Source organism: Apteryx mantelli, chromosome 1, assembly GCF_036417845.1.
Source record: "Apteryx mantelli isolate bAptMan1 chromosome 1, bAptMan1.hap1, whole genome shotgun sequence".
In the NCBI taxonomy this organism is placed as follows: Eukaryota; Metazoa; Chordata; class Aves; order Apterygiformes; family Apterygidae; genus Apteryx; species Apteryx mantelli.
Genome location: NC_089978.1, coordinates 28135572 through 28155752, shown reverse-complemented (window position 1 = coordinate 28155752; position 20181 = coordinate 28135572). Strand labels below are relative to the sequence as shown.

Below are 20181 nucleotides of genomic sequence, written 5' to 3'. Positions count from 1 at the left end.
GAAGACACTATTATGCTTACTTGAGAAATGACTAAAATTAAAATCTGTATTTTATTTTACCAATACTACAGCACTGTAATAATTCAGAACAATATTTTTTGTGTTTTATTTTATTTTGAATCTGGTTAAAAGACTGGAAGCAAAAGAAACTGCAGACCTCTTGGTGCCTGGGCTGTCCAACAGAAATAAAAGAGGAATACCATTTCCCTGTTTCAAAAGGATATAGTGAGATAAGTTCATTAAGGTGACTGATAGATGGATTAAAGTACCATATATTTCCAGCACATGGGTTGAAGACATTTACTCCACAATTTGCGCACCTCCTCCATGGTCAGCTACCATTGATCCCTTCCTATCTCCCGATAAGCTCCAAGATTTCTATTTATAGCCTGGTTTCCGAAAGAAACAAGGTTTATTCAGTTATCTGCTCACATGTCCATCTGCCTGTCTCTCCGTAATAACTTTTGAATTGCATTTCATTTGAATTTGGAAGAGGAGTAGAAGTTTCAAAGATAATTTCCACGCACTTTGTAAAAATCGTATGTTTGGGTAAGGGACAAAGAACCAAACACTGTGCCAAGGAAGATAAAAGCACAAAATTTCAGCTATTTTATATTCAGTTTGAAAACAGCACCATAACCAAATACCATGCACCAAATTCTAGATTACCTATCATATACACAGCCTCTTGTTGGTAAAATAACATGCATTTAAAATGCACTAAAGAAAAACATCTGCAAAAAAACAAGCAGAAATAGCTTCACTGCTCACAACTCTTTTCTAGAGCAAATAGCCCTTGCTTAAAAGAAAGGGGAAATCTTTGGAAGAAGTTCTCCTCTGGCACTTTTTTACAGAAACATAAGAAACATACAGAAACATAAAGTGATCCAACTAGTGAAAACGTTTATACCTGTTTAAAAAAAGGGGATCCCAAAAGCTTATCCTATTCATGGATTTAAAACATATATACATAATAGTATGTATGTATGTATGTATGTAGTGTGTTAAGAGTAACTAGTGACACCAGATATTTCAGCTTTCAGATGCCCACTAACATACTGTGTAATATTTCTAGACTGTGAATACTGAGTAATTTCTCAAAATTCATCTGTATACTTACCCAAAATTCATCTCTATACTTACCCAAAACAGCAAAGCATAAGTTTTTGCCAGTTTGCCTATCGTTATTTTTCAGTGAACTCTAAGATGCCAACAGTGCATACACTTTACCAGTACACAAGAGACAATACTAATATTTTTTAAGTTGTTTCTATTATGCATCTTCTGAGCAATTTATCTAAAGAATTATTTATATACAATCATACTTTATACTGCACTTTATAGATTAGCAACTAGTTTTACAGCGGAATGCTCAAAGATATGTTGTTCCCAGTAAACTATGACTAAAGCTACATGCAAAATAATAAATGCAGAAATTAGTACCATTAACAAAGATAGTTACATTTACAAAGCATTTCTGTCATAGCCTTTTTGCTCCTCCAGTGATGAAACATTTATGCATCAGTACAACTTAGTAACTGCTTTTAGACTTTGCCCACAATCTCCCAGGGAGTCTTAAAACTGCATAAATTGTCAAGTGCTGGACTTTACATTTGAATTCCTGATTTGAGTGAACTTTAGAGAAAATCAAAATATTTTTAAGAGCTCCTTATTTTCTCTATATCTAAGGTGGTTGAAAGATTTTCAGTTATTTCAGCAGAGACTGGAAAAAATTATGCACAATAAATTGGTTCCACACCTGCTTGTTTCAGTTAACAGAGGAAGACCCACTGTTTTGTGTTTTGCTAAATCCACCCGCCTTTGATCAAACCATGCCTCTCTTTCCATATGGCATCACAAATACGAAGATGCACAAAATGAAAGCGCTTTCTTCACTTCTGGAGAACTGTGAAATACCAACTCCATATGGAAACAGCAGAAAACCCTCTGATGTACAAGGGGATAATCCAATTTCTCAAGTTTTATATGCTTTAAGTATGTTTACTAAACACTTCATGACATTTAGTTGAGGGTAGGGATGTTATATATCCTCTGTGTGGAATATGGCCCACCTCCTTTCACAATCACTTTTAACTTAGCCACAATCCAATCTCATACAAAGAAACTCTAAGTACCTCATAAAAATGTTAGCATCCGCTGGATGTTTTGTGTTGTGCAGCCCCTGTTCACGTTCAGAAAAAAGGGTTTGGAAGTCGCTGGCTTTGGATAGTCTCTCGCATGAGACTAGCCAATATTCGCTTTTAATCAAAGCTCTAAAAGGGGTTTTATGCTTTGATGACATCAACTCTTCATTTTCTCAGCCCTCTGGCTTCCTCAAAACCAGCCTATAGAACCAGCTAGACGGAGGCATGGAAATGCATTACCCAACTGCTAACGTGGAATAAGCCGCAGCGCCGAGCCAGCACTGATTTCAGTCACCACACCAGCTCAAATACAGGTTTCCCTTCAGCAAGCAGCCTCACCGTTTGTATTTCTCCCCTTCAATAACTGGAGCCATCGTTTTATCTAACGCATTAATGGCCCACAGAATTTCAGCACAAGGTACTGGCACATGTATCATAGTGAAGAACGACACTGTAATTGTAACTTTTACCAATATTTTGATCTCTGTACGCTTACAAAACAATTAGGCAGCTCACGGTTGGTATTAAAAGAGTTAAAACAGTTTCCAGGCCATGGCATTAACTTCAATAAAAATGTATCAGTAAATCACACCTGAGTTGTTAAAACCCTAAAAACATGGTCTTCTGATAGTGTTGTAAAAATGGGGATATTACTCCACCTACACAGAATCATATGAAACTCCAGAAATAAATTAAATAAAAGGCACAATACTATCTTCTCACTTGTATCATATGACAGGGTCATAAGGACACTACAATCAATGCAACATGTTTCAGGAACAACAGAACTGAGTATATCAGAGTTAGATGAATTTGATTATTAAACCAGACCAAACACTTTGACATGTGACTAATTTTAAGCACCCAGCTATTTCATGAATCTAAGCAGTTACTATAATAATATGTAATATGAAGCATATGCTTGAATACTTTGTTGAATCAAAGCCTTAAATAGGCAAAGAGTGGGAATGGTAGCAAACAGGCAGACTGGGGACTTGCTCGAACCAGCAGGTCAGTAGCAGTCTTAGGAAGAGATACCAGTTCTCCTGGCTCTGATCCTCTGTGCTATTAGGAGATCATAAATATTAATTTTTGCTTGTGTTTTCTTCCATCTTTGTTAAACACAGGATTTCTCCATGAAAACAGAAATGCACTTAAAGTTCATTTACCTCATTAAAATCCATTTACTCCTTCAGAATGTTTCTATCTTGAATTGCAATTCTTTATGATAATGTAATTAACTTTTGATTAAATTTTTATCAGAGTGACATCAGAGAAAAAAATTACTTACTAAAATAAAACTAATTAAGTAATTAAGCAAAACAATCAGAAAGGTCTGCTTTTGTTAAAATATTCTTTAAGTACAGTTTAGTCTGAAAAACTGGTTATTTAAAAACAGTAGCATTTTACTCAATATAACAGCTCAGCATAGTATCTCCTTACATTAGTGATACAAATGAACATAATTTTAAAATTCCTGATAGCATTTCAGAGCCAACATATTAATGGGAAGGGAAACTATATTCTAATAGCAACAAAATATTAACTACAGAGCAGTTACTGAGCCAGCTTTTCCATCAGTTACTGCTCTGCAATCCTACTGAAGACAATAAGAGTACGTAGACAGAAATAAAGGCAGAACTATGATTACAGGATCTTTACTGTGCATAAATCATAAAGTGATTAGGCACAAACGAGAAAGAAAAACAACTTCACTACCATACGCCAGATTTAATCTGAAGGTTAACAAGCAAGTAGATATACATATAAAGATAAAAAACTGAATGCATTTGATTCTACAAACCTGGGGTGCAAAGAAACTGAAATTCCAAAAATTTTTTTTTGATTCAAACTGAGCTTTTATGAAAAAGGTATAGAAATAACTGCCTATAATAATGAAGCTGTACATTTTTTAAATAATTATTTATCAACAGACTTTTTTGATAATTATTCACTGAATAATGCACAAAGGATATGAATTTCAAAAGTAAAAAAGGTCACACAATCTGACTGAGAGATTTGCATTTTGCTTTTTCCAGAACATGTGGCCATTTTTATTTCAGAAAAAAATACTATTACTTTCCATTTAGCTTTAATTTGAGTATTTGGAAGAGCAGTGCAAATGTTAACAAGATGCACCTTCCAAAGAGATGCCTCAACTTCCCCTTGATCTTAGTGAAAACTTGAGGAACTTGGCAGTTTGCCTGAGGATTTCAGCACATTCAGGAGATCAAGCCTTAGGCATCATGAGACTCTTGAGTTCATGACAGGGAAGCATGTTCACCTGGGAAAGAAATCGTTCGCCAGTCCTATAAATGCTTTGACATTTCTGAATATTCCCACATTCTGCACTGGGATAAAACAAAGACAATTTGAAGTTTTACTTTGTAGAAAACCACTTAAAGAAAGACACATCCCAGGCAACACACTGATGATTAGATCATTGGCCTTTGGTCACGTCCAGCCAAACAGACATCTGAACCCAAGGCATCATATTCTGAGAACTTCCCACTGTCTGTTCTCTCTCTTATTGTTACTATTTTTCTTTGATTTTGATGAGGAATTCATCCTGAACCTGAGAAAACTTTCTTCATGGTTTGGTGATGCACTCTCAAAAACTATTTTAGTTTTGAATAGACATTTCTGAACAAAACATTTGGAGGCAGAAAATTTTCCCTCAGCTCTGTGAAGTACACATGAAGGTTATGTTAGCCTTCACTGAAATATAAATGCCTTTATAGCAATGGATCTGAAAATTCCCAGTCATATTTCTGACCATAAGTGGATTTGATATTAATGTTCATGAGATATCAAATAAAAACTGTATTTCTCCATAGAATATGAAAATCTCTAAATGTGAACCTCAGTTGGTGTTTTTCAAAATGTATTTCCACCTTAATTTTGGAAACAGAGGAATAAGCACCATATTAATCAGCGGATGAATCATCATACTAATAAAGAATGGAAGGAATTTGGAAAGTGCAAAATAACCACTATGCTGATGCACAATGAAATAAAATCCACATACATTCATACAAAAGGCAAATGAGAAAATTTACAAACAAAAATAATTTTAATTTAGCAAACACAAATTCCAGTCAAGTTTACTCCCATATCCTGCATGAAATTAATCACAGCAATGACCATTTGTCCATGACTAAAACCCAGAAATTGAAGAGATAAGCTATACATTTTATTCTGGTCCTTCACTGGAAGGTACTTATTTCCTACAAAGATTTTAAAAATTCTTACTTAAAATATTTTTATTTCTATTACATAATAACAGACTATATATTAAGTGGAGAGTATTGTTTTTCCAACTACCCTAAAAATAGAAAATCTAGAAATTTATGACAGGAACAATATTTTACCATTGACATATTTTAAAATACCTTAAATATAATTTACAGTTATATAATATAATAAGTACCGAATATACAATATCTTAATTAAATTACCTGGCTTGTGGCAAACCATAGCTGGTTCCTACTCCAACACGTGGTAAGCTGTACACAACTTTTTTCACAGTTGCTTGGTCAGGAAAATTAAACATAACCGAAGCTATAAGAAGAAGAGAAATTATGGAATAGTAAGCCATCTGCAGAACTCTGTTTATCCACAAGAATCTATTTTTAAAATGCTTTTTAGATTTTATTTGGAAGAGAATTCAGTTACACTTTTATCCTCCTGGAGATCCAAGTCAGAACAGATACTCCTGCCATGCTTCATAACTATGAAACATTAGCTGGTTAATGTTTGGCACTAACACTCCAGTTTTGCAGAAGATCGCAGTGAGGTATACCTCAGAAGAAGTATGATTTACCATTAACTATAATCTCTTATCAGGCCAGGAAGCTGTTCAGTAGATTGAATATTTGGTCTGATAACTGGTAGATTAAAACACACAAGCACAGACATTGATTAATTCTCTCTCTCTTTCCAGTTGAAATAAAACCTTACACCAGAACTGCTCAGGGCAAAAGTCTGCTGACGCACCTCACCAAGCACTCGATTCTGATTCAAAGTAGCATGTTTTCATACAGAAAACTGTCTGGATCCATGCATACTATTTATTGAATTGGTCCTTTTTAGTTTAACTCAATTTAGAATTGCAAAAGGAAAATTCCTTCCCAGGAAACTGACAAAGCACTGTCATTTGGGTTTATTTTTCCTTTATTCAGTGGCATCTGGTAGAAAACCTTGTTAAATACTAGCTGTGCTAGACTTCAGTGATGAAGTCATTACATGTTCAAATTCTACTACATTTATCTGGGAGACCTCATTTGTAGGAAGAAGGCTTAATTCATTCTACTGATCACTAAATGTGCTCCAAGAGCTGGGAAGGTAAGAGTTCCAGTGGGCAACAAATATTTACATAAAGAAAGATATACCTGTGTGAATGGGCATTTCTTGCTAATAATAAATTTAGCTGTTCATAAGGCAAAAGAGCTACCTAGAGATTTTGGTGTTATACAGTATAAAAATTTCATTCTTTATTAATTAAGCAGTTAAAAATTTAACAGGTATTTAATCATTCACTCCTGTGTTTATTGTTTTGAAAAGGTTTGAAAAAGCAGATATTTCACTTAAATATTTGCAGAAAATGTGAAGAGAGGGGTAAAATCACAAAAAAGAAAATTTCCTATCAAAAATTTGAAGAATTTACCAATTACAATGTTTTGTCTTTATAAAACAATCTCATTACTGCCGGGAAAGTAAATCCCATATTAATGGCTTGCCAGCAAATATTTTAATATAAAATGCAATGAATACATGCAAAAGTAAGCATTATTGCAGAGAAACATAAACATTTTGCAAAGGAAGCCCAGAGTTTAAAATCAAAGATTAATAAATACCATGAAAAATAACTACTAGCATGCTTTTATGCAAACAAAATAAACAAAGACTTACTTCTGTTCGCCATAAACACTTCCAAAGCCGTGTTCTGGAGAAGATAACGTCTTGAAAAAACAGCCCGAATCTCACTGAACATCCATTTTCCATGAAGACCTTCCGTGTAGGCAAGGACCTTTAAAGATAAAATAAAGGTGACAGGTACTGGAAGAAATTTTTTATCAAAATACTGCATGAAAACATAGTAGGTTTTATCTGTCAATGAACTACAGGTAAGTTTACTTTATCTTACCTCTTAAACACTTAAAAAGTAAGAGCTAAAATAGGAACTGAAGCTTTTAAATATACAACATATAACCATTGGAGAAGAATCACTAAACAGTACTTTATACTACTTATATCTGCTTCTCATGAGTCAAATCAACTTACTTTCCTCAAAAAAACAAACAAACTCAAACTCTATAATCAAGCACAGAATAATGGACGGAGTTGCAATTATGCTTAGCTGTATTTCATTCCAACTGTGTGCGTGAGACAAAGTTGTCAGTTTTAGATAACAGATTTAATTCTGCGGGTATGCTGTGCAAGGTACAACCAAAATAATATAAGTTGCTATTCACACCCATAATTCAGCTTACAGGGTCACAAATTAGAACTCTCTACATTCCATTAATAAGTATAGAAAAATAGATAAAACAACATGTTGTCACAATAATTTTTCTAATGGTAGGAATATTTAATATCTGAAATCATGAACAAAATATAATTTATTTTATTTTTGCATTTTTAAATTAACTGTGAAAATATTTTAAAATAAAATAGTTAAAAAACAGCATTGCTCTTCTAATTTGTCAGTTTCTCTGTTAAAGTCGCCACTCCAAGACTAGCTGATAGTATGTTAATTATAACTAAGTAATTTTTTCACTCCTCCTTCACTGTTCTGGATGTACAGAAAAACAGACAAGATAGAAAGGACACAATTTAATTAGGTACCAGCTTTATTAACCTATCTCATCCGTGAACATTCCAGCAATATCTCATGCAGTGTAGAATAATCCTTCCTCAATCATTTTCATCAGTTGGAGGGCTACCTTCAACCCTCCACCTCTGCCCAGCTGGTCCCTGCCTACCGCTGAGACCCTGATGCCCTTCCTCCTAGGAGGACTCAGTAGTTTGGGATGGACGTCCATCTCCTCACCACACCCAACTGCATTTTCCACCTTCTGTAGACTAGGCCTTTCCCCAGATTTCAGTTCATAAGAGAGTCACATCCCCAGTGTGACATCCCCATTCCAAATAAAGGAATGCAAGTAACACCTTCACTAAACAGAATCCCCAAAAGAAGGATTCAGGATGGAGAGATGCAATTTCTCTGTTCTCCATACTCCAGGTACATAGAAACCATGGGTTTACCACCTTGCAGTGATTTACTGACTCAGCTGAAGTCCTTCCTTTTATAATCATGACCTCTTCCAACTTCTAAACAGGGAGCTCTTAAAAGAATCACCCTTTGCTGTGGCTGCCAATGTCCTTCCATGCTTGAGGTAATGGAGATCGTACTCCTTCAGTTTTTCACTGGTGTAGCTTCATGCTAGTAACACATCTTCATACATAAAAAAGCTGGTTTAAGTTTACACACACTGTGTTAATATAGCTCCATAGCTTTGTCTTAAACTTTTTTCTCCATTACATAATAAGTCTGTTTCAGAGATGATGATAACAAAACTCAGCATACTGAAGAGTCTTCAAATATGAGTTCTGTCTTTGATGGAAACTCGGGAGGAACACAGCGAACCACCTCTACCGTCTACATAGGAAGAATTTACAAAGAGTCAGAACAATATTGTGGCTGATAGTGTTGTTTCATTCACCTTGGCCGTCCACACTAAATAAACACAGAAGGGAAGGGACTTGATTTGTCTGGAGGTCCTCCATATACATGCGAGAGACTATATGCTCCCTCCATTCAATCACAGGCCAGCTGTAGAATTATCACATCACATGGTAAATTCTTCCAATGGTAAATTACTCTTCATATTAAAAATCTGCACCTCATTTTCACTTTGAATTCTGCTGACTTCATCTTCCAGCCACTGGATCTTGTGACACCTTTGTCTAGTAGATTAAAGAGTCCTCTAGTATCAGGTCTCTTTTCCTTGTGTAGGTAATTAGGGACTGTGATCAAGTTACTGCTTAACTTTCTCATTGATAAGCTAAATAAACCAAGTTTTCCTTTGGTCTCTCATTGAGATCTGATGCCAGGATACACTTGATATCATGTACATGGAAATCCAGATGATTAAGAACAATGAGTCTGGAAGACTCCAGCATCATCCTTCTTTGAATGTACTCCACTACTATCTGATATGCAGTGTTTGTAAATATGCAGCTTCTTAAGATACAGAGAGGAAATAGAGAGGAAAATTCTCAAGCTTAAAAAGCTACAAGATTACATCAGTCTCCTGGAGATTAGTTAATATAACTAGAACACTCTTTTATTTGGTGTTTGAAATGTAAAATGTACATAACCGCAATCAGCTCTACAGCAGCCAGCAGATTTGTGAAAGAATTAGTTCCTTGACAAAACACCATACTTCAGGAATTCACTCTTTGTTTCAAAAATGCTTCAAGTTGTCCTGCTTTTTTCAAATGAAAGACATTTAATACTGATAAGATCCTAAGTATTAACATTTTAGAGTATTCACAGTAATTCATTTACAATGTCTTGATATTTACCAGAACTTAGTTATTATAGATGAATATTATCAGCACATTTTATACTGACCATACATTAAGATTGCATTATTCTCCCTCTTCTTCCACCCAAGTATAAAGAAATGAAAAATTCAGAGAGGCACATTCATCCCACTACAAAATGAATGACTTAAGATACCACTCTATATGAGCTTAAAACAGTAAAAAGGTCAGAAAATCAGAGAACTGGAAGGAGGCTATAATTCAATTACTGTCCCCAATTACACTCTTCTTAACTGTCTATTAGTCCTACAAATATCAGATTATCATGTCAATATCAAATCATCTCAATTATTTCAGTATTTCTGTTGTATTGTTCTCCTGTCCAAAACACACTATTATCCATTTTTGTCAATTTGCATAACATTCATCTTGCACTATTTTCAAATGATGTGTTAAACCTTCCATTATTGGGTATCTATAAAACTACAGAAAGTAGAAAATATTGACAGTTCCTGCAGGATTCTTTCTTGCTGTTATTATAAGAGCCAATATAAAGCAACTTCCTCATTCTCAGTTTGAATCCTTTAAAGAGACTTTTTTTTCTTTTAGGATTATTTAAAATGTATTTTTTGCATTTTGCTTTCTCATATCATATGAATGAGGGCCTGGCTGTTTTACATTTCTTACAGGTGGCACATAGTGTGCATTTCATTATATAAAAAAATGGAAATACACACTTTGTCCACCAAAAAGTATTGAAATTATGTTATCTGGTTAGTCTTAAAGCCAAAAATTACATGTGCTCCATCCAATATTTTGCTCTTGCTTCCATTTAAAGTCAATGCTCTTTATTTTGATAGTCTTATGAGTTTGTCTCTTAAAAAACAGTCATGAAAGCTTTTTGTTCTAGACATATCTTGACAGCTGAGACTTCATGACTATGCATGGAAATCTAGATACAGCCCAAATAAGCTGTTTTTAATAAAGTAAAAATCAAACACCAACAAACCCTGTCTACATTTGAATTAAGTGCACTCTTTTTTTTTAATATCAACTGCAATTATTTGTTTTGAAGTTTATTTGTCCTTGTAAAACTCTTTTATTTACTCAGAATTATGAATACTTTTTAAAGGTAGTAATGGGTCCACTGGTCAGATGATAGATTAAGAAGGAAAAAGGGCTAGGATATATTGCAGTAAAATGAGATAGTCACCTGAATATGGGCATTAAAAATCCCTAAATCTCATGGTTTGGTAATATGGAATAACATCTATTGGTGACACTTACTTAAATTAGATTAGTAAAGTAGTTTGAGATGTTCAGATGGAAAGTTCTACAGAAGAGAAAAAGAACTGTTACTGCCCTTCTTTCTTACTTGGACCAAATATGAAAGTTCCTTAATTTAATTTCATTTTTGTTGTAACCAAGATCTCTTCTTTTTTTCAGGTAGGTGTCATGACATACGCAATTATTAAGCTTACATTAGTAATTTTTCAATTATTAATTATGTTATGTATTGATTATGTATTGACTATGAATTGTTAACTAACAGCTGGAATTTTGGACTATTACATAAATCATGAGACCAGAAGCACTGGTTTCCATTCTGTTAGTATCCCTGATAGATTAGCTCCATTGGAGGAACACTTCAGTATTGAGGCTTATTTTTACTCCTTTATGCCATTTTTTAATATCTCATAGCACCAGTCAGAGCACTTCAAAAGGATATTCTGACCCTTTTCTTTTGATTCTTGTTTTTTGAATTGAAATAATCACAAAATTGGAGAAGTGTTATAAGAAAAACAAGGAAAGGAGCCTGTACAAGTCCTATCTATTCTCAGTTACTAAACTTACAGTAGACAATGTTCACTCCTCTAATCTATTGCAAAGAATTGCTGCTTATTCCTCAGCATTTACTTTTTTTAAATTGCCCTTTTAGGTGATTCATTAACGCCTATACATCTGAATTTAATCTACCACTATCAGTGGGAATTGATTGTTTGTCTTTTTGAACCGGATTTCTGGTTAGAGTATTTTAATTGTAACCTGATTCCTGAACAAAAGTATCAACTGATACTTGTAACATTGGCCAACCTTTGTTTATATCTAATACTAAATGCCTATAATCACTAGCATGTAAAGTAACTTTGTTTTTTGTTTCATTTTCAATGCACTTATTCCCTGAATTCCTTTATTATTCTTGACCTTTTGCACTAATAAGGTCAAACAACACAAGTTACAAGGGACATGGTTGCCTTGTACTTATGTATAATAGTATTGGCTCCTTTTTTGCTGCATTTCCCAAACATATTCCTAAGTGTTCCTATAGACTGTTTTCTTCAGCTTCTGAAAATGATCCTCAGAATCATGCTTTCCAACATTCTGAATAAAAATGGAGATTTTCTGAGACTGAATGAATTTTCTTCCTTTATCAATGACCCAAATGGGTTCCTAGAATGCTCTAATTTTGGTACTGAAGATGCGTTTTTCTTTTGTGAAGACAGTTTTGTTTATTGCTCAAATCTAATTACTATTGACCTTAACCTGGACACAGATATTTTAGTTAGAACACTAAAAAAAGAGCTCTGGCATGTCCTTAGCTTAGACATCAAAATCACATCTGTCTGGTAGAAGGCTCATGGAGTACACTCTGTAACCTGGCAACTCTGAGTATTGTCTTTGCCATGTAGTACTTATTTCACTTTCTTTTTTTCTTCTGGAGATGCAAAAAACTTTTATGAATTTATCCTTTTTCATCCTTGCAAGTTTACCACTCTTACTTCTTCAACTTTAATCTTTTAAATTTCAACAAATACTAACTTGACATTTGAACAGCTTTACTACAACTGAGTAATATCTAGTGGGTTTCTGTCGCATTCTGGTAGCCCAAACCAATGCATCCCTTCACTTTAATTTTATTTGATTCAAAGGTTTGGAGATCTATATTTCAAAACATGGTATATTCACCATCTGCCCCCCAGTGTATTCACTAACTCTACTAATTTTTTCAAGTCTCCCTATTTTCCATTTTTAACAGTGTTTTGAGTTAGGTCTTTAGGGTTGCAATTTTTGCCAAACTCAGCATTACCTCCTCAACACTGGCAATTTTGGAGTCTATATCTACAAAGAGTAAAACTACTTTCTTTATGCATTGACTCTGCACTGTACCTTGTTTGTCATTTTGTTTTTAACTAGGCTTGCTGAACTGATTTTCCATCCAATACAAAATAGGCCCTTGTCATCCCCATATATAGTGCTTCTTCAGTTTGAACAGGGTTTTGGTCTATATTTCATTCTTCATCTGTCATCACTCACTTGTGGAAGAGAGACTACCTGCAATACCATTTATTATTATTTATTATGTGTACCAATCTTAAACAAAAGACAGGAAGAAGAAACCATTTCAGTTACACCATGGTCCCCACACTGATGTCATCAAAAAGAACAAAAGCAAGAATGTCCTGTTTTGCCCTTTAAAAAAGGACTGAGAGAGCAGGAAAAGGAAATAGGGAATGAAGGATAAATTAGTGAGGTTATCTGGAGGAAGGAAGAAAGGAATTAATCTAATTTCTTTGTCTCAATTTTCCAGGATGAATAGAAAACAAATTATTGCAAAAAGTTCAGGAGAAAAAAAGAGGTGATGATCATTCACAATTCCCCTATCCCTGCAATTCTTTACAAAAGGGTAAGGGCAACCCCACTTTTCCCTTCTCTTGGTTTTTGGGCAAATGAGAACTTGTGTCTTATCTTATGTCACCACTGAGTTTGCAGAGAAAGCGTATGAGTCCACTGCCTTAAGTGTACGTTCCAAAACTATAGCAGGTGGCCTCTTACTGTAAGTTAGCAAGAACACATATATTCAGTCTCCGATAGTGTCTGTCTCCCAGTCTTTTCTCAGTGCCTTCCCTATTCCCATCCCTTGGTGTTGTAGGCTTCCAGGTCATAAGCTTGCACAGTTTCTCATGACAGGCTTTTCTGTGAATGCAGTTGCCAAGGAGAGAAGAGAAGCCCACTGAAACTCCTTCCTTAGATTATCCAGTCTACCCTAGTCAAACGAACATTTAAATTTCCCTAAGGTTGAGAAGGTAGTTTTTCAAGGGAAATTTTGTTGTAAACTGAAATAAAAATGTTTTTGTTAGCCTGACACTTCTCTCCCCTCTCCCCCGAAAAAAAAAAAAAAAAAAACCCTAATCCTCATAGGCACCCAAGAGACTTCTGCTTGGAATTTTTTCCTGTCTTCTGGTGGAAACTGCATCTTCTGCTTTCTGTATAAAGTGAGCTAACAGGCATATAGTATATAATGAAAAGCTAAAAGCCAAATTTGTGGTCACCTCATCTCTTTGTATGGGGATAGGCAGGAAAGGAAAAAAAGGATGCCAAGGAAAGGAAGGCAAAAACATAGTAACATTGTGGAAAAAACTACTCTCCTTAAGAGTTACATGGAAGTAACAAACAATACCATTCTTCAGTCACAAAACAGTATTTAATTTCATTTTAACCATTTCATAACAGCCTGCTAACTATGAAATTCAAGGAACTTATCTGGTATGTTCCCCAGATCAGTTCTTACTGGATGCCTCCAGTTTTGAAACCTCAGCACTTAAAAACTAGATACTTGCCAATAAAAAACAGAGTACTTCTGAAAAACAAATCACGGTGAATAGCTATTTCATCAGGGAGCCACCCAGAGCCAGCTACAAAAATATGCTATGCACCTGACTCAGTTACACATTAGGTTTTCATAAAATAGTTTAGCACCATTCTGTGTGCTTTTGGAAGTTCCAGCCAAAGGAAAACTGCTACTGAAAATCATTTTCTTCACCGTTAGGGATTTGGATTTCCCTCCTTCATGTGTTTACTAACATCACCAATTGCTTCAAGGAAAATGTGAAATTCTGACTGCGGATCTTCAAAGGTTAAAAGAATGACTCTCATGCACATAATGCAAATCTTATCCAGACTCGCATAACAACATGGAGCTGTCTGCATATACGTGGCAGTCTGTGTGATTGCTTAATGTATTCTAAATACAGATTGAAATGACAGACACTAATGGCATGGAACCAGACTATTAGGGTTTATGAAATACCATATTGAATAAACACTATAAAATCTCAAAATGTTTTACAAAGTACTGAATATGATCAAACTTCTAGATTTATCAGGAAAAATATACATATACTGTAACAAGAGGGATGTCATGTCAAGATATGTAGATGTATAAGGAAAAAAAATATGTTTGTTAAGAAATTTGCAAAACAGATAAGTTCAAATGATGAAATAGCTTGTGTTGTGCTTTCCTGAAAAGGGAAATAGAGAATGTAAATAGATGGGAAGGACAATTCAAATGAAATGAATAAAGGTTTTCTTTAATATACTAATGTTTCCCTGATTTCTTACTATTTTCTGTTTTCATATACATTTGATCCACTTTGAGATCATCCTCTGTCTTCCTCAATTCCTATAGTCATATAAGAGTAAACACGTCTAAAATCTCACCAAAGTACCTTATCATTTTTTCTCTGCATACTTCAGTCTAAGAACACTTTCTCAATTTCTCTCTATATTAACCTCTCACTCTCCCCTACTTACAACATGTTTCTGTATAAAATGTTACTGTATTTGCAAGCTTTAAAAGCTTTTCTCCAAAAGGCTCTTGTCATATACCATGTTCTGCAGGATGAGCTGAGTAGTATGTGCCATTATAATTTCGCAGTCCACATTAGTTTTTAAAATCTTTCTTAGAACTTTATTTTTTTTAAATAAATATTGGCACTCCTGCTTCATTTTTCTTCTCCTCTTTGGGGATCTAAAAAATGCAGATATTATTTTTGTGGTTTTGGGCTCTACTTCCTTGCCAAATTTTCTCAGCTTATACTTCTACTTCCAATGTTTTTTTAAGCTTTCAAGAGGCCCTTTTTCTTGAAACATGAGGTTCTGTTCTCCCCAGCCTTTTATAAATTTGATTTCTATGGTCAGCATACTGCTTTTATATCCATTAAAACAATGCCCACTCAGCTGGCAGTAACTGACAGTCTTATTCCCACATTCGTTTTCAGTCATCTGAAAAATTATGTGAAGTTGGCCCATTTTCAGGCCATTTTCCTCTCTTTATTGGTCAGGTTGTTTTGCATGTTATGATTTTGTGTTCTAGGAAAGTAATGGAAAGGATTCGGGGATTTCTTGAGAAGGAGCAGCAGAAAGGCTTATTGGAATAAAAAAATAACTCTTAGATAGGGAAACACAGTTGCTAAATGATAACACCCTGGTCAAAATAATCCAAAGAGAGTATCTCAAGTATTCTAAATGCATTATTTCTAAATGCATTTGTGAAATAACAATGCATAATTTTATATACACAGATAAATGTTATTGACATAGGAAAATATTACCTTTGCAAACAGTGAATTCTGAAATAATTATTTTTATAGCTTATTTTATGCGTGATACACATCTGTGTGCATTTGCACTGTTTTCCTTCTCTGCAATTTAGGCAACTCCTGGAATGCTTGTTATGGATTTAAATTCTTGGAAAAATTATCATCATGAAGATGCAGCAGATACAGACATCACCACCTTAAGAAAGGGAAACATGGCCTTTTGAGGCTCTATTTTCAAATTAAATTCCAACAATTACTGTTTTAAGCAGATGTTTCAGCTGACTGAAGTATTCTGAAAGCACGAATAAAGATGATTGTGCTGGCTGGGGCAACAGCATATGTGTATAAGCAGAAGACAAATACATTCATCTAGTGGCATAGAAAGCCATACTGGGACACAGTCCAACTCAAAACAAAGAGGTTGAGGAAAAAACTGTTGGGGCAAAATACATAGCAGAGAAGCTCAGTTAGTACTAGTTTATAGTAGGTTTGAAGTAGATCGTGCCTGTTAACTCACAGGGTTTAAGATGATCTTGTGTTGATGTTGGCAAGAACAGGAAGTTGTTGCTTCTTAATAGGTCTGCTGTTTGAGCTCTGACCATACATCTAGTGCTTAAAGATTAATCCAAACAGGCTAGTGGTGGTCTCAGTATTTACACTCAAACTGATCTGAGCAATTCTGCTCCAGTACTACATTCAGTGAAACACAATCGAGTTTTTTCAACTACACAAATTACATTTTCAGTTGAGTGGACAAGCCAAAAAATAAGACGCAAAATTGATATGATTGAACAAAAACAGAAAACTTTTTTTTCAGCATTAAAAATGGAAAGTTTGTTTTACAAATGAATCACTCTGGACCTTTTTAGGAAAACTAAAGCAATGGAAAGAAAGGACGTGGGAGAAGGCAGTGTTGATTAATGCTTGTAACTTGAAACTAAAGCTGGACATTTATTTATTAAATAGTTACTTGCCAGAAAAATGCAACTTTATTTAACTTACAAATATTAGTGGATTTGGACAGAACTTGTCAGAGTTTAAGCTGAAAACAGTTGTGGGGCTGGATTCAAAAATCAGCATGAACACAAAGGAAGTTCTTTGCTACTTAAAGCAGGAAGCTTTAAGGGACAGGTGCTCAGATTCAGTTCCCTTCTCTATTAAAAGGATGTGAACCCAAATCACACCCTTCCCGACCAGCGTTGTCTGCTCCAGCTCACCTCTTTGCCATAAATGAGCAGTTCACAGTTGGAGAAGTGCACCCCACTAGTCCAGGATGAGCACTGCAAGAGTGAGCTGTATGTTTCTCCAAGGAAAGGCAGCAGCAAGCGGTTACCAGCAAGTTCCTACACATGTACGATCAATTAGGCAATAGCTGATTTTCCCAATGGCATCTGCCATTTCCCTATTTTGCTATCTTGAACTTGGCCTATGCCAGGACCTGCTTAGAAACAACGGGGGAAGGATGGTAGAAAACACTTTTCTGGGCAGGCAGAGGAGGCGCTGAGACAGTATAGACCATGCTGACCACTCCCGTATTGGGAAGGGATAGAAGAACCTTACGTTCTTCTTCTGCCTTCTAAAATTGTGTCCTATAGTGCTAACTCCACCCTCATGTTTAATAGCTTTTCCCTTGCAGAGAGCCAACATTGAGCCAACAGTGAGCCAACGACGTTTTAGGACTCAGTGAAAACATAAAAAAAAATAGCTTGAGGAATAAAGAACCTATGGTATCCACAAATATGCGATGTGTTCTTTCCCAAGAATAAAGACATCATAAAATCCTCAGGGTCTTTTTTTTGCAGAACTTGCATACCGATACATTTATTCCAAAGTCCACTGCAATGAGGAATGTCTAAAGCCTCAAATGTACCATGATGCAAATCCTTAACATTATAATAACTGAAGGCAGCTGTAATTGGACTTAAGAAAAGCATATAACTTTTTGTGAAACCTTACCCGTTTCCTATCAAATGACAGGTAGAAAGATAGGTTGTCCCTTTTTTTATAGATGTAATCTCAATGTCATACAAAAGACGTGTGCAAGAGCCTTGGATTTTAACAGTTTCACATTTGATTTATTCAGTGCATAACCCATAAGAGCTGAGATCTATAAAAGTAATTAGAAGGCAGCCTTTTTCTTCTGCTGCAGAACTTAATTTTTTTAAGCTTTTGTTTCTGATATCTTTTCTTATACAAGATTGATCATAAATCAGTTACACTTTGTCGTTTTTTTTAGCTTCATACACAAAACTTGTTTCATTAAACCCAACACTTGGGAATACAGCTGGGGTAATTTCTACTTCTGAAATTTTAGTTATTATTAAAATTTAATTTTTATGATAAAAAAATACTGATTTATAAAGGGACAGTTAATATAGGCCTAAAACAACCTCACCACCCCCAAACATTTTGTATTATGGTTTGTAATGGACTAGCATGATCCTCAAGAAATTCAAAATTCTACAGCAACCACGTGCTGAGCTGTGATACAGGCTCCAAACGTAGCATATGTCCCTCTCCCACCAGTCACTAAATTTAGTGATGTAATATAGAGCAGCTTCGGAGCTGCTCTACCTTATGTCAACTACTAAATGCCCCAAAGAACAACTGTCTGTGAATCATGGTGAGTATATATCAAAATATCTTCACCTTCCTAATATATTGCCATACCAAGTGATTCTTTAATTTCCAATTTAAGATGAGGGTTTTTTGCACTGCTGAGCAAGGCAAGGAATTATAGCATTGAATAAAACTTGATCCATGGCTCTATAGCAACCAAAATTCTAATATGTTTTTTATTATTATATATGGAACATTATCTCATTTTACTAAGTCTGTGCTAGCAAAGAACAGCAATATTTTCTTCTCAGAATTTTAACTTGGAAAGTTCGCAAATTGCCTACTGTAACTAAATAATCATTAAATTATTTTGCATTTCATTATAGATATTTTGCTTAAATATTACAGAAAAGCACATATGTATTCTATACTTGCCTAAAGGCATGCTTTTTGTATCAGATACAATAAGCACTAAAAAATAAATCAGCACAGAACATAAAAACTGCAGAAATAAACATGTAATATATCAAATATAAATTGCATGTAGAAACCCTATAAATTATTTTTATATTTATTTCAGTAAATGGAGCAAGATTTATACAACAATTTCTTTATGTGTAGTCTGTAGATTCTACGTGCACTTTCATATAACTAACTATCAGTTTGTTTAATTTGAGCAGGGTAAAGGTCAAAATGATAGATATGTACAACTTTTTGGAGGGTCTAATCCTCAAAAAAGAATTCTCGTGGAAACTAGGAGGAGCATTAGGAGGTCTGTGGGAATAATCTTTAGCTATCCACCTAAAATGGATTCCAGCGCACACATACAGTCTTTCAATGTCTATTATTGCTACGGGAGGAAGCGATTTAGCAGATTTAGCATACAGCTCCCTCCTTTTTAGAGTTCTAGCCAACTGGATTGCAAACCTGCATCTCATAAATTTGGGCATACTCACAGTCTTTCCTGTGGTGAACTCTAGGTTCCCAGTATGAAATTACTGCAACATCGGTCAGCATGTAGAGATACTTTTGTGAATGCTTGCCTGTTTTTGTCCACTATAAGCTGCTCCATTACAGCAGACATTCGGATTTTACGGACTTTTTGTGTACTGTGCAGCTACGAGGAAGTGTGCCAAGCTCAGTCTACCCTCAAACACAGTTCCCTCATACAGGCTCTATTGATTTATTCTTAACATTTGCCTAAATAAGAAAATTATTACTAAAACAAATTTTACCTCAAGCTTTATCGAGAGATTAGATATTTCTACATTTTTTTAAAGATAACAGAAGCCCACTGTGCTAATTCTGCTGCTAGTTCAGATTTTGACCTTTCTTTTGTGTGGGTAACAGGCTAATTGCTTCAGTAGACAATAAACCCTATTAACTTGTATAGACAGATTACTGCCTATGCTGTGATTCATTCTACTTACTGCCATTAAGCCCAGGTTTGATGCATATCACATTCCTTCTAAGGAATAAAAGCATACTACGTAAAAGTCTATCTCTGATAGACTTAATTTTGCAAGACACATCTCTTCTGTGCAGCT

General features: G+C 34.9%; 1 protein-coding gene across 1 annotated transcript in view; it reads right to left on the bottom strand.

Moving 5' to 3' along the window:
* The window catches only part of NBEA (neurobeachin), a 539268-nt gene that overhangs the window by 98177 nt on the left and 420910 nt on the right, over nucleotides 1-20181 (bottom strand). Inside the window, exons 43-44 of the mRNA XM_067291201.1 lie at nucleotides 7056-7173; nucleotides 5603-5705 (exon numbers count right to left, since the gene is read on the bottom strand). Coding sequence (XP_067147302.1) covers nucleotides 5603-5705; nucleotides 7056-7173 — 221 coding nt within the window. The remainder of the gene's footprint in view (nucleotides 1-5602; nucleotides 5706-7055; nucleotides 7174-20181) is intronic.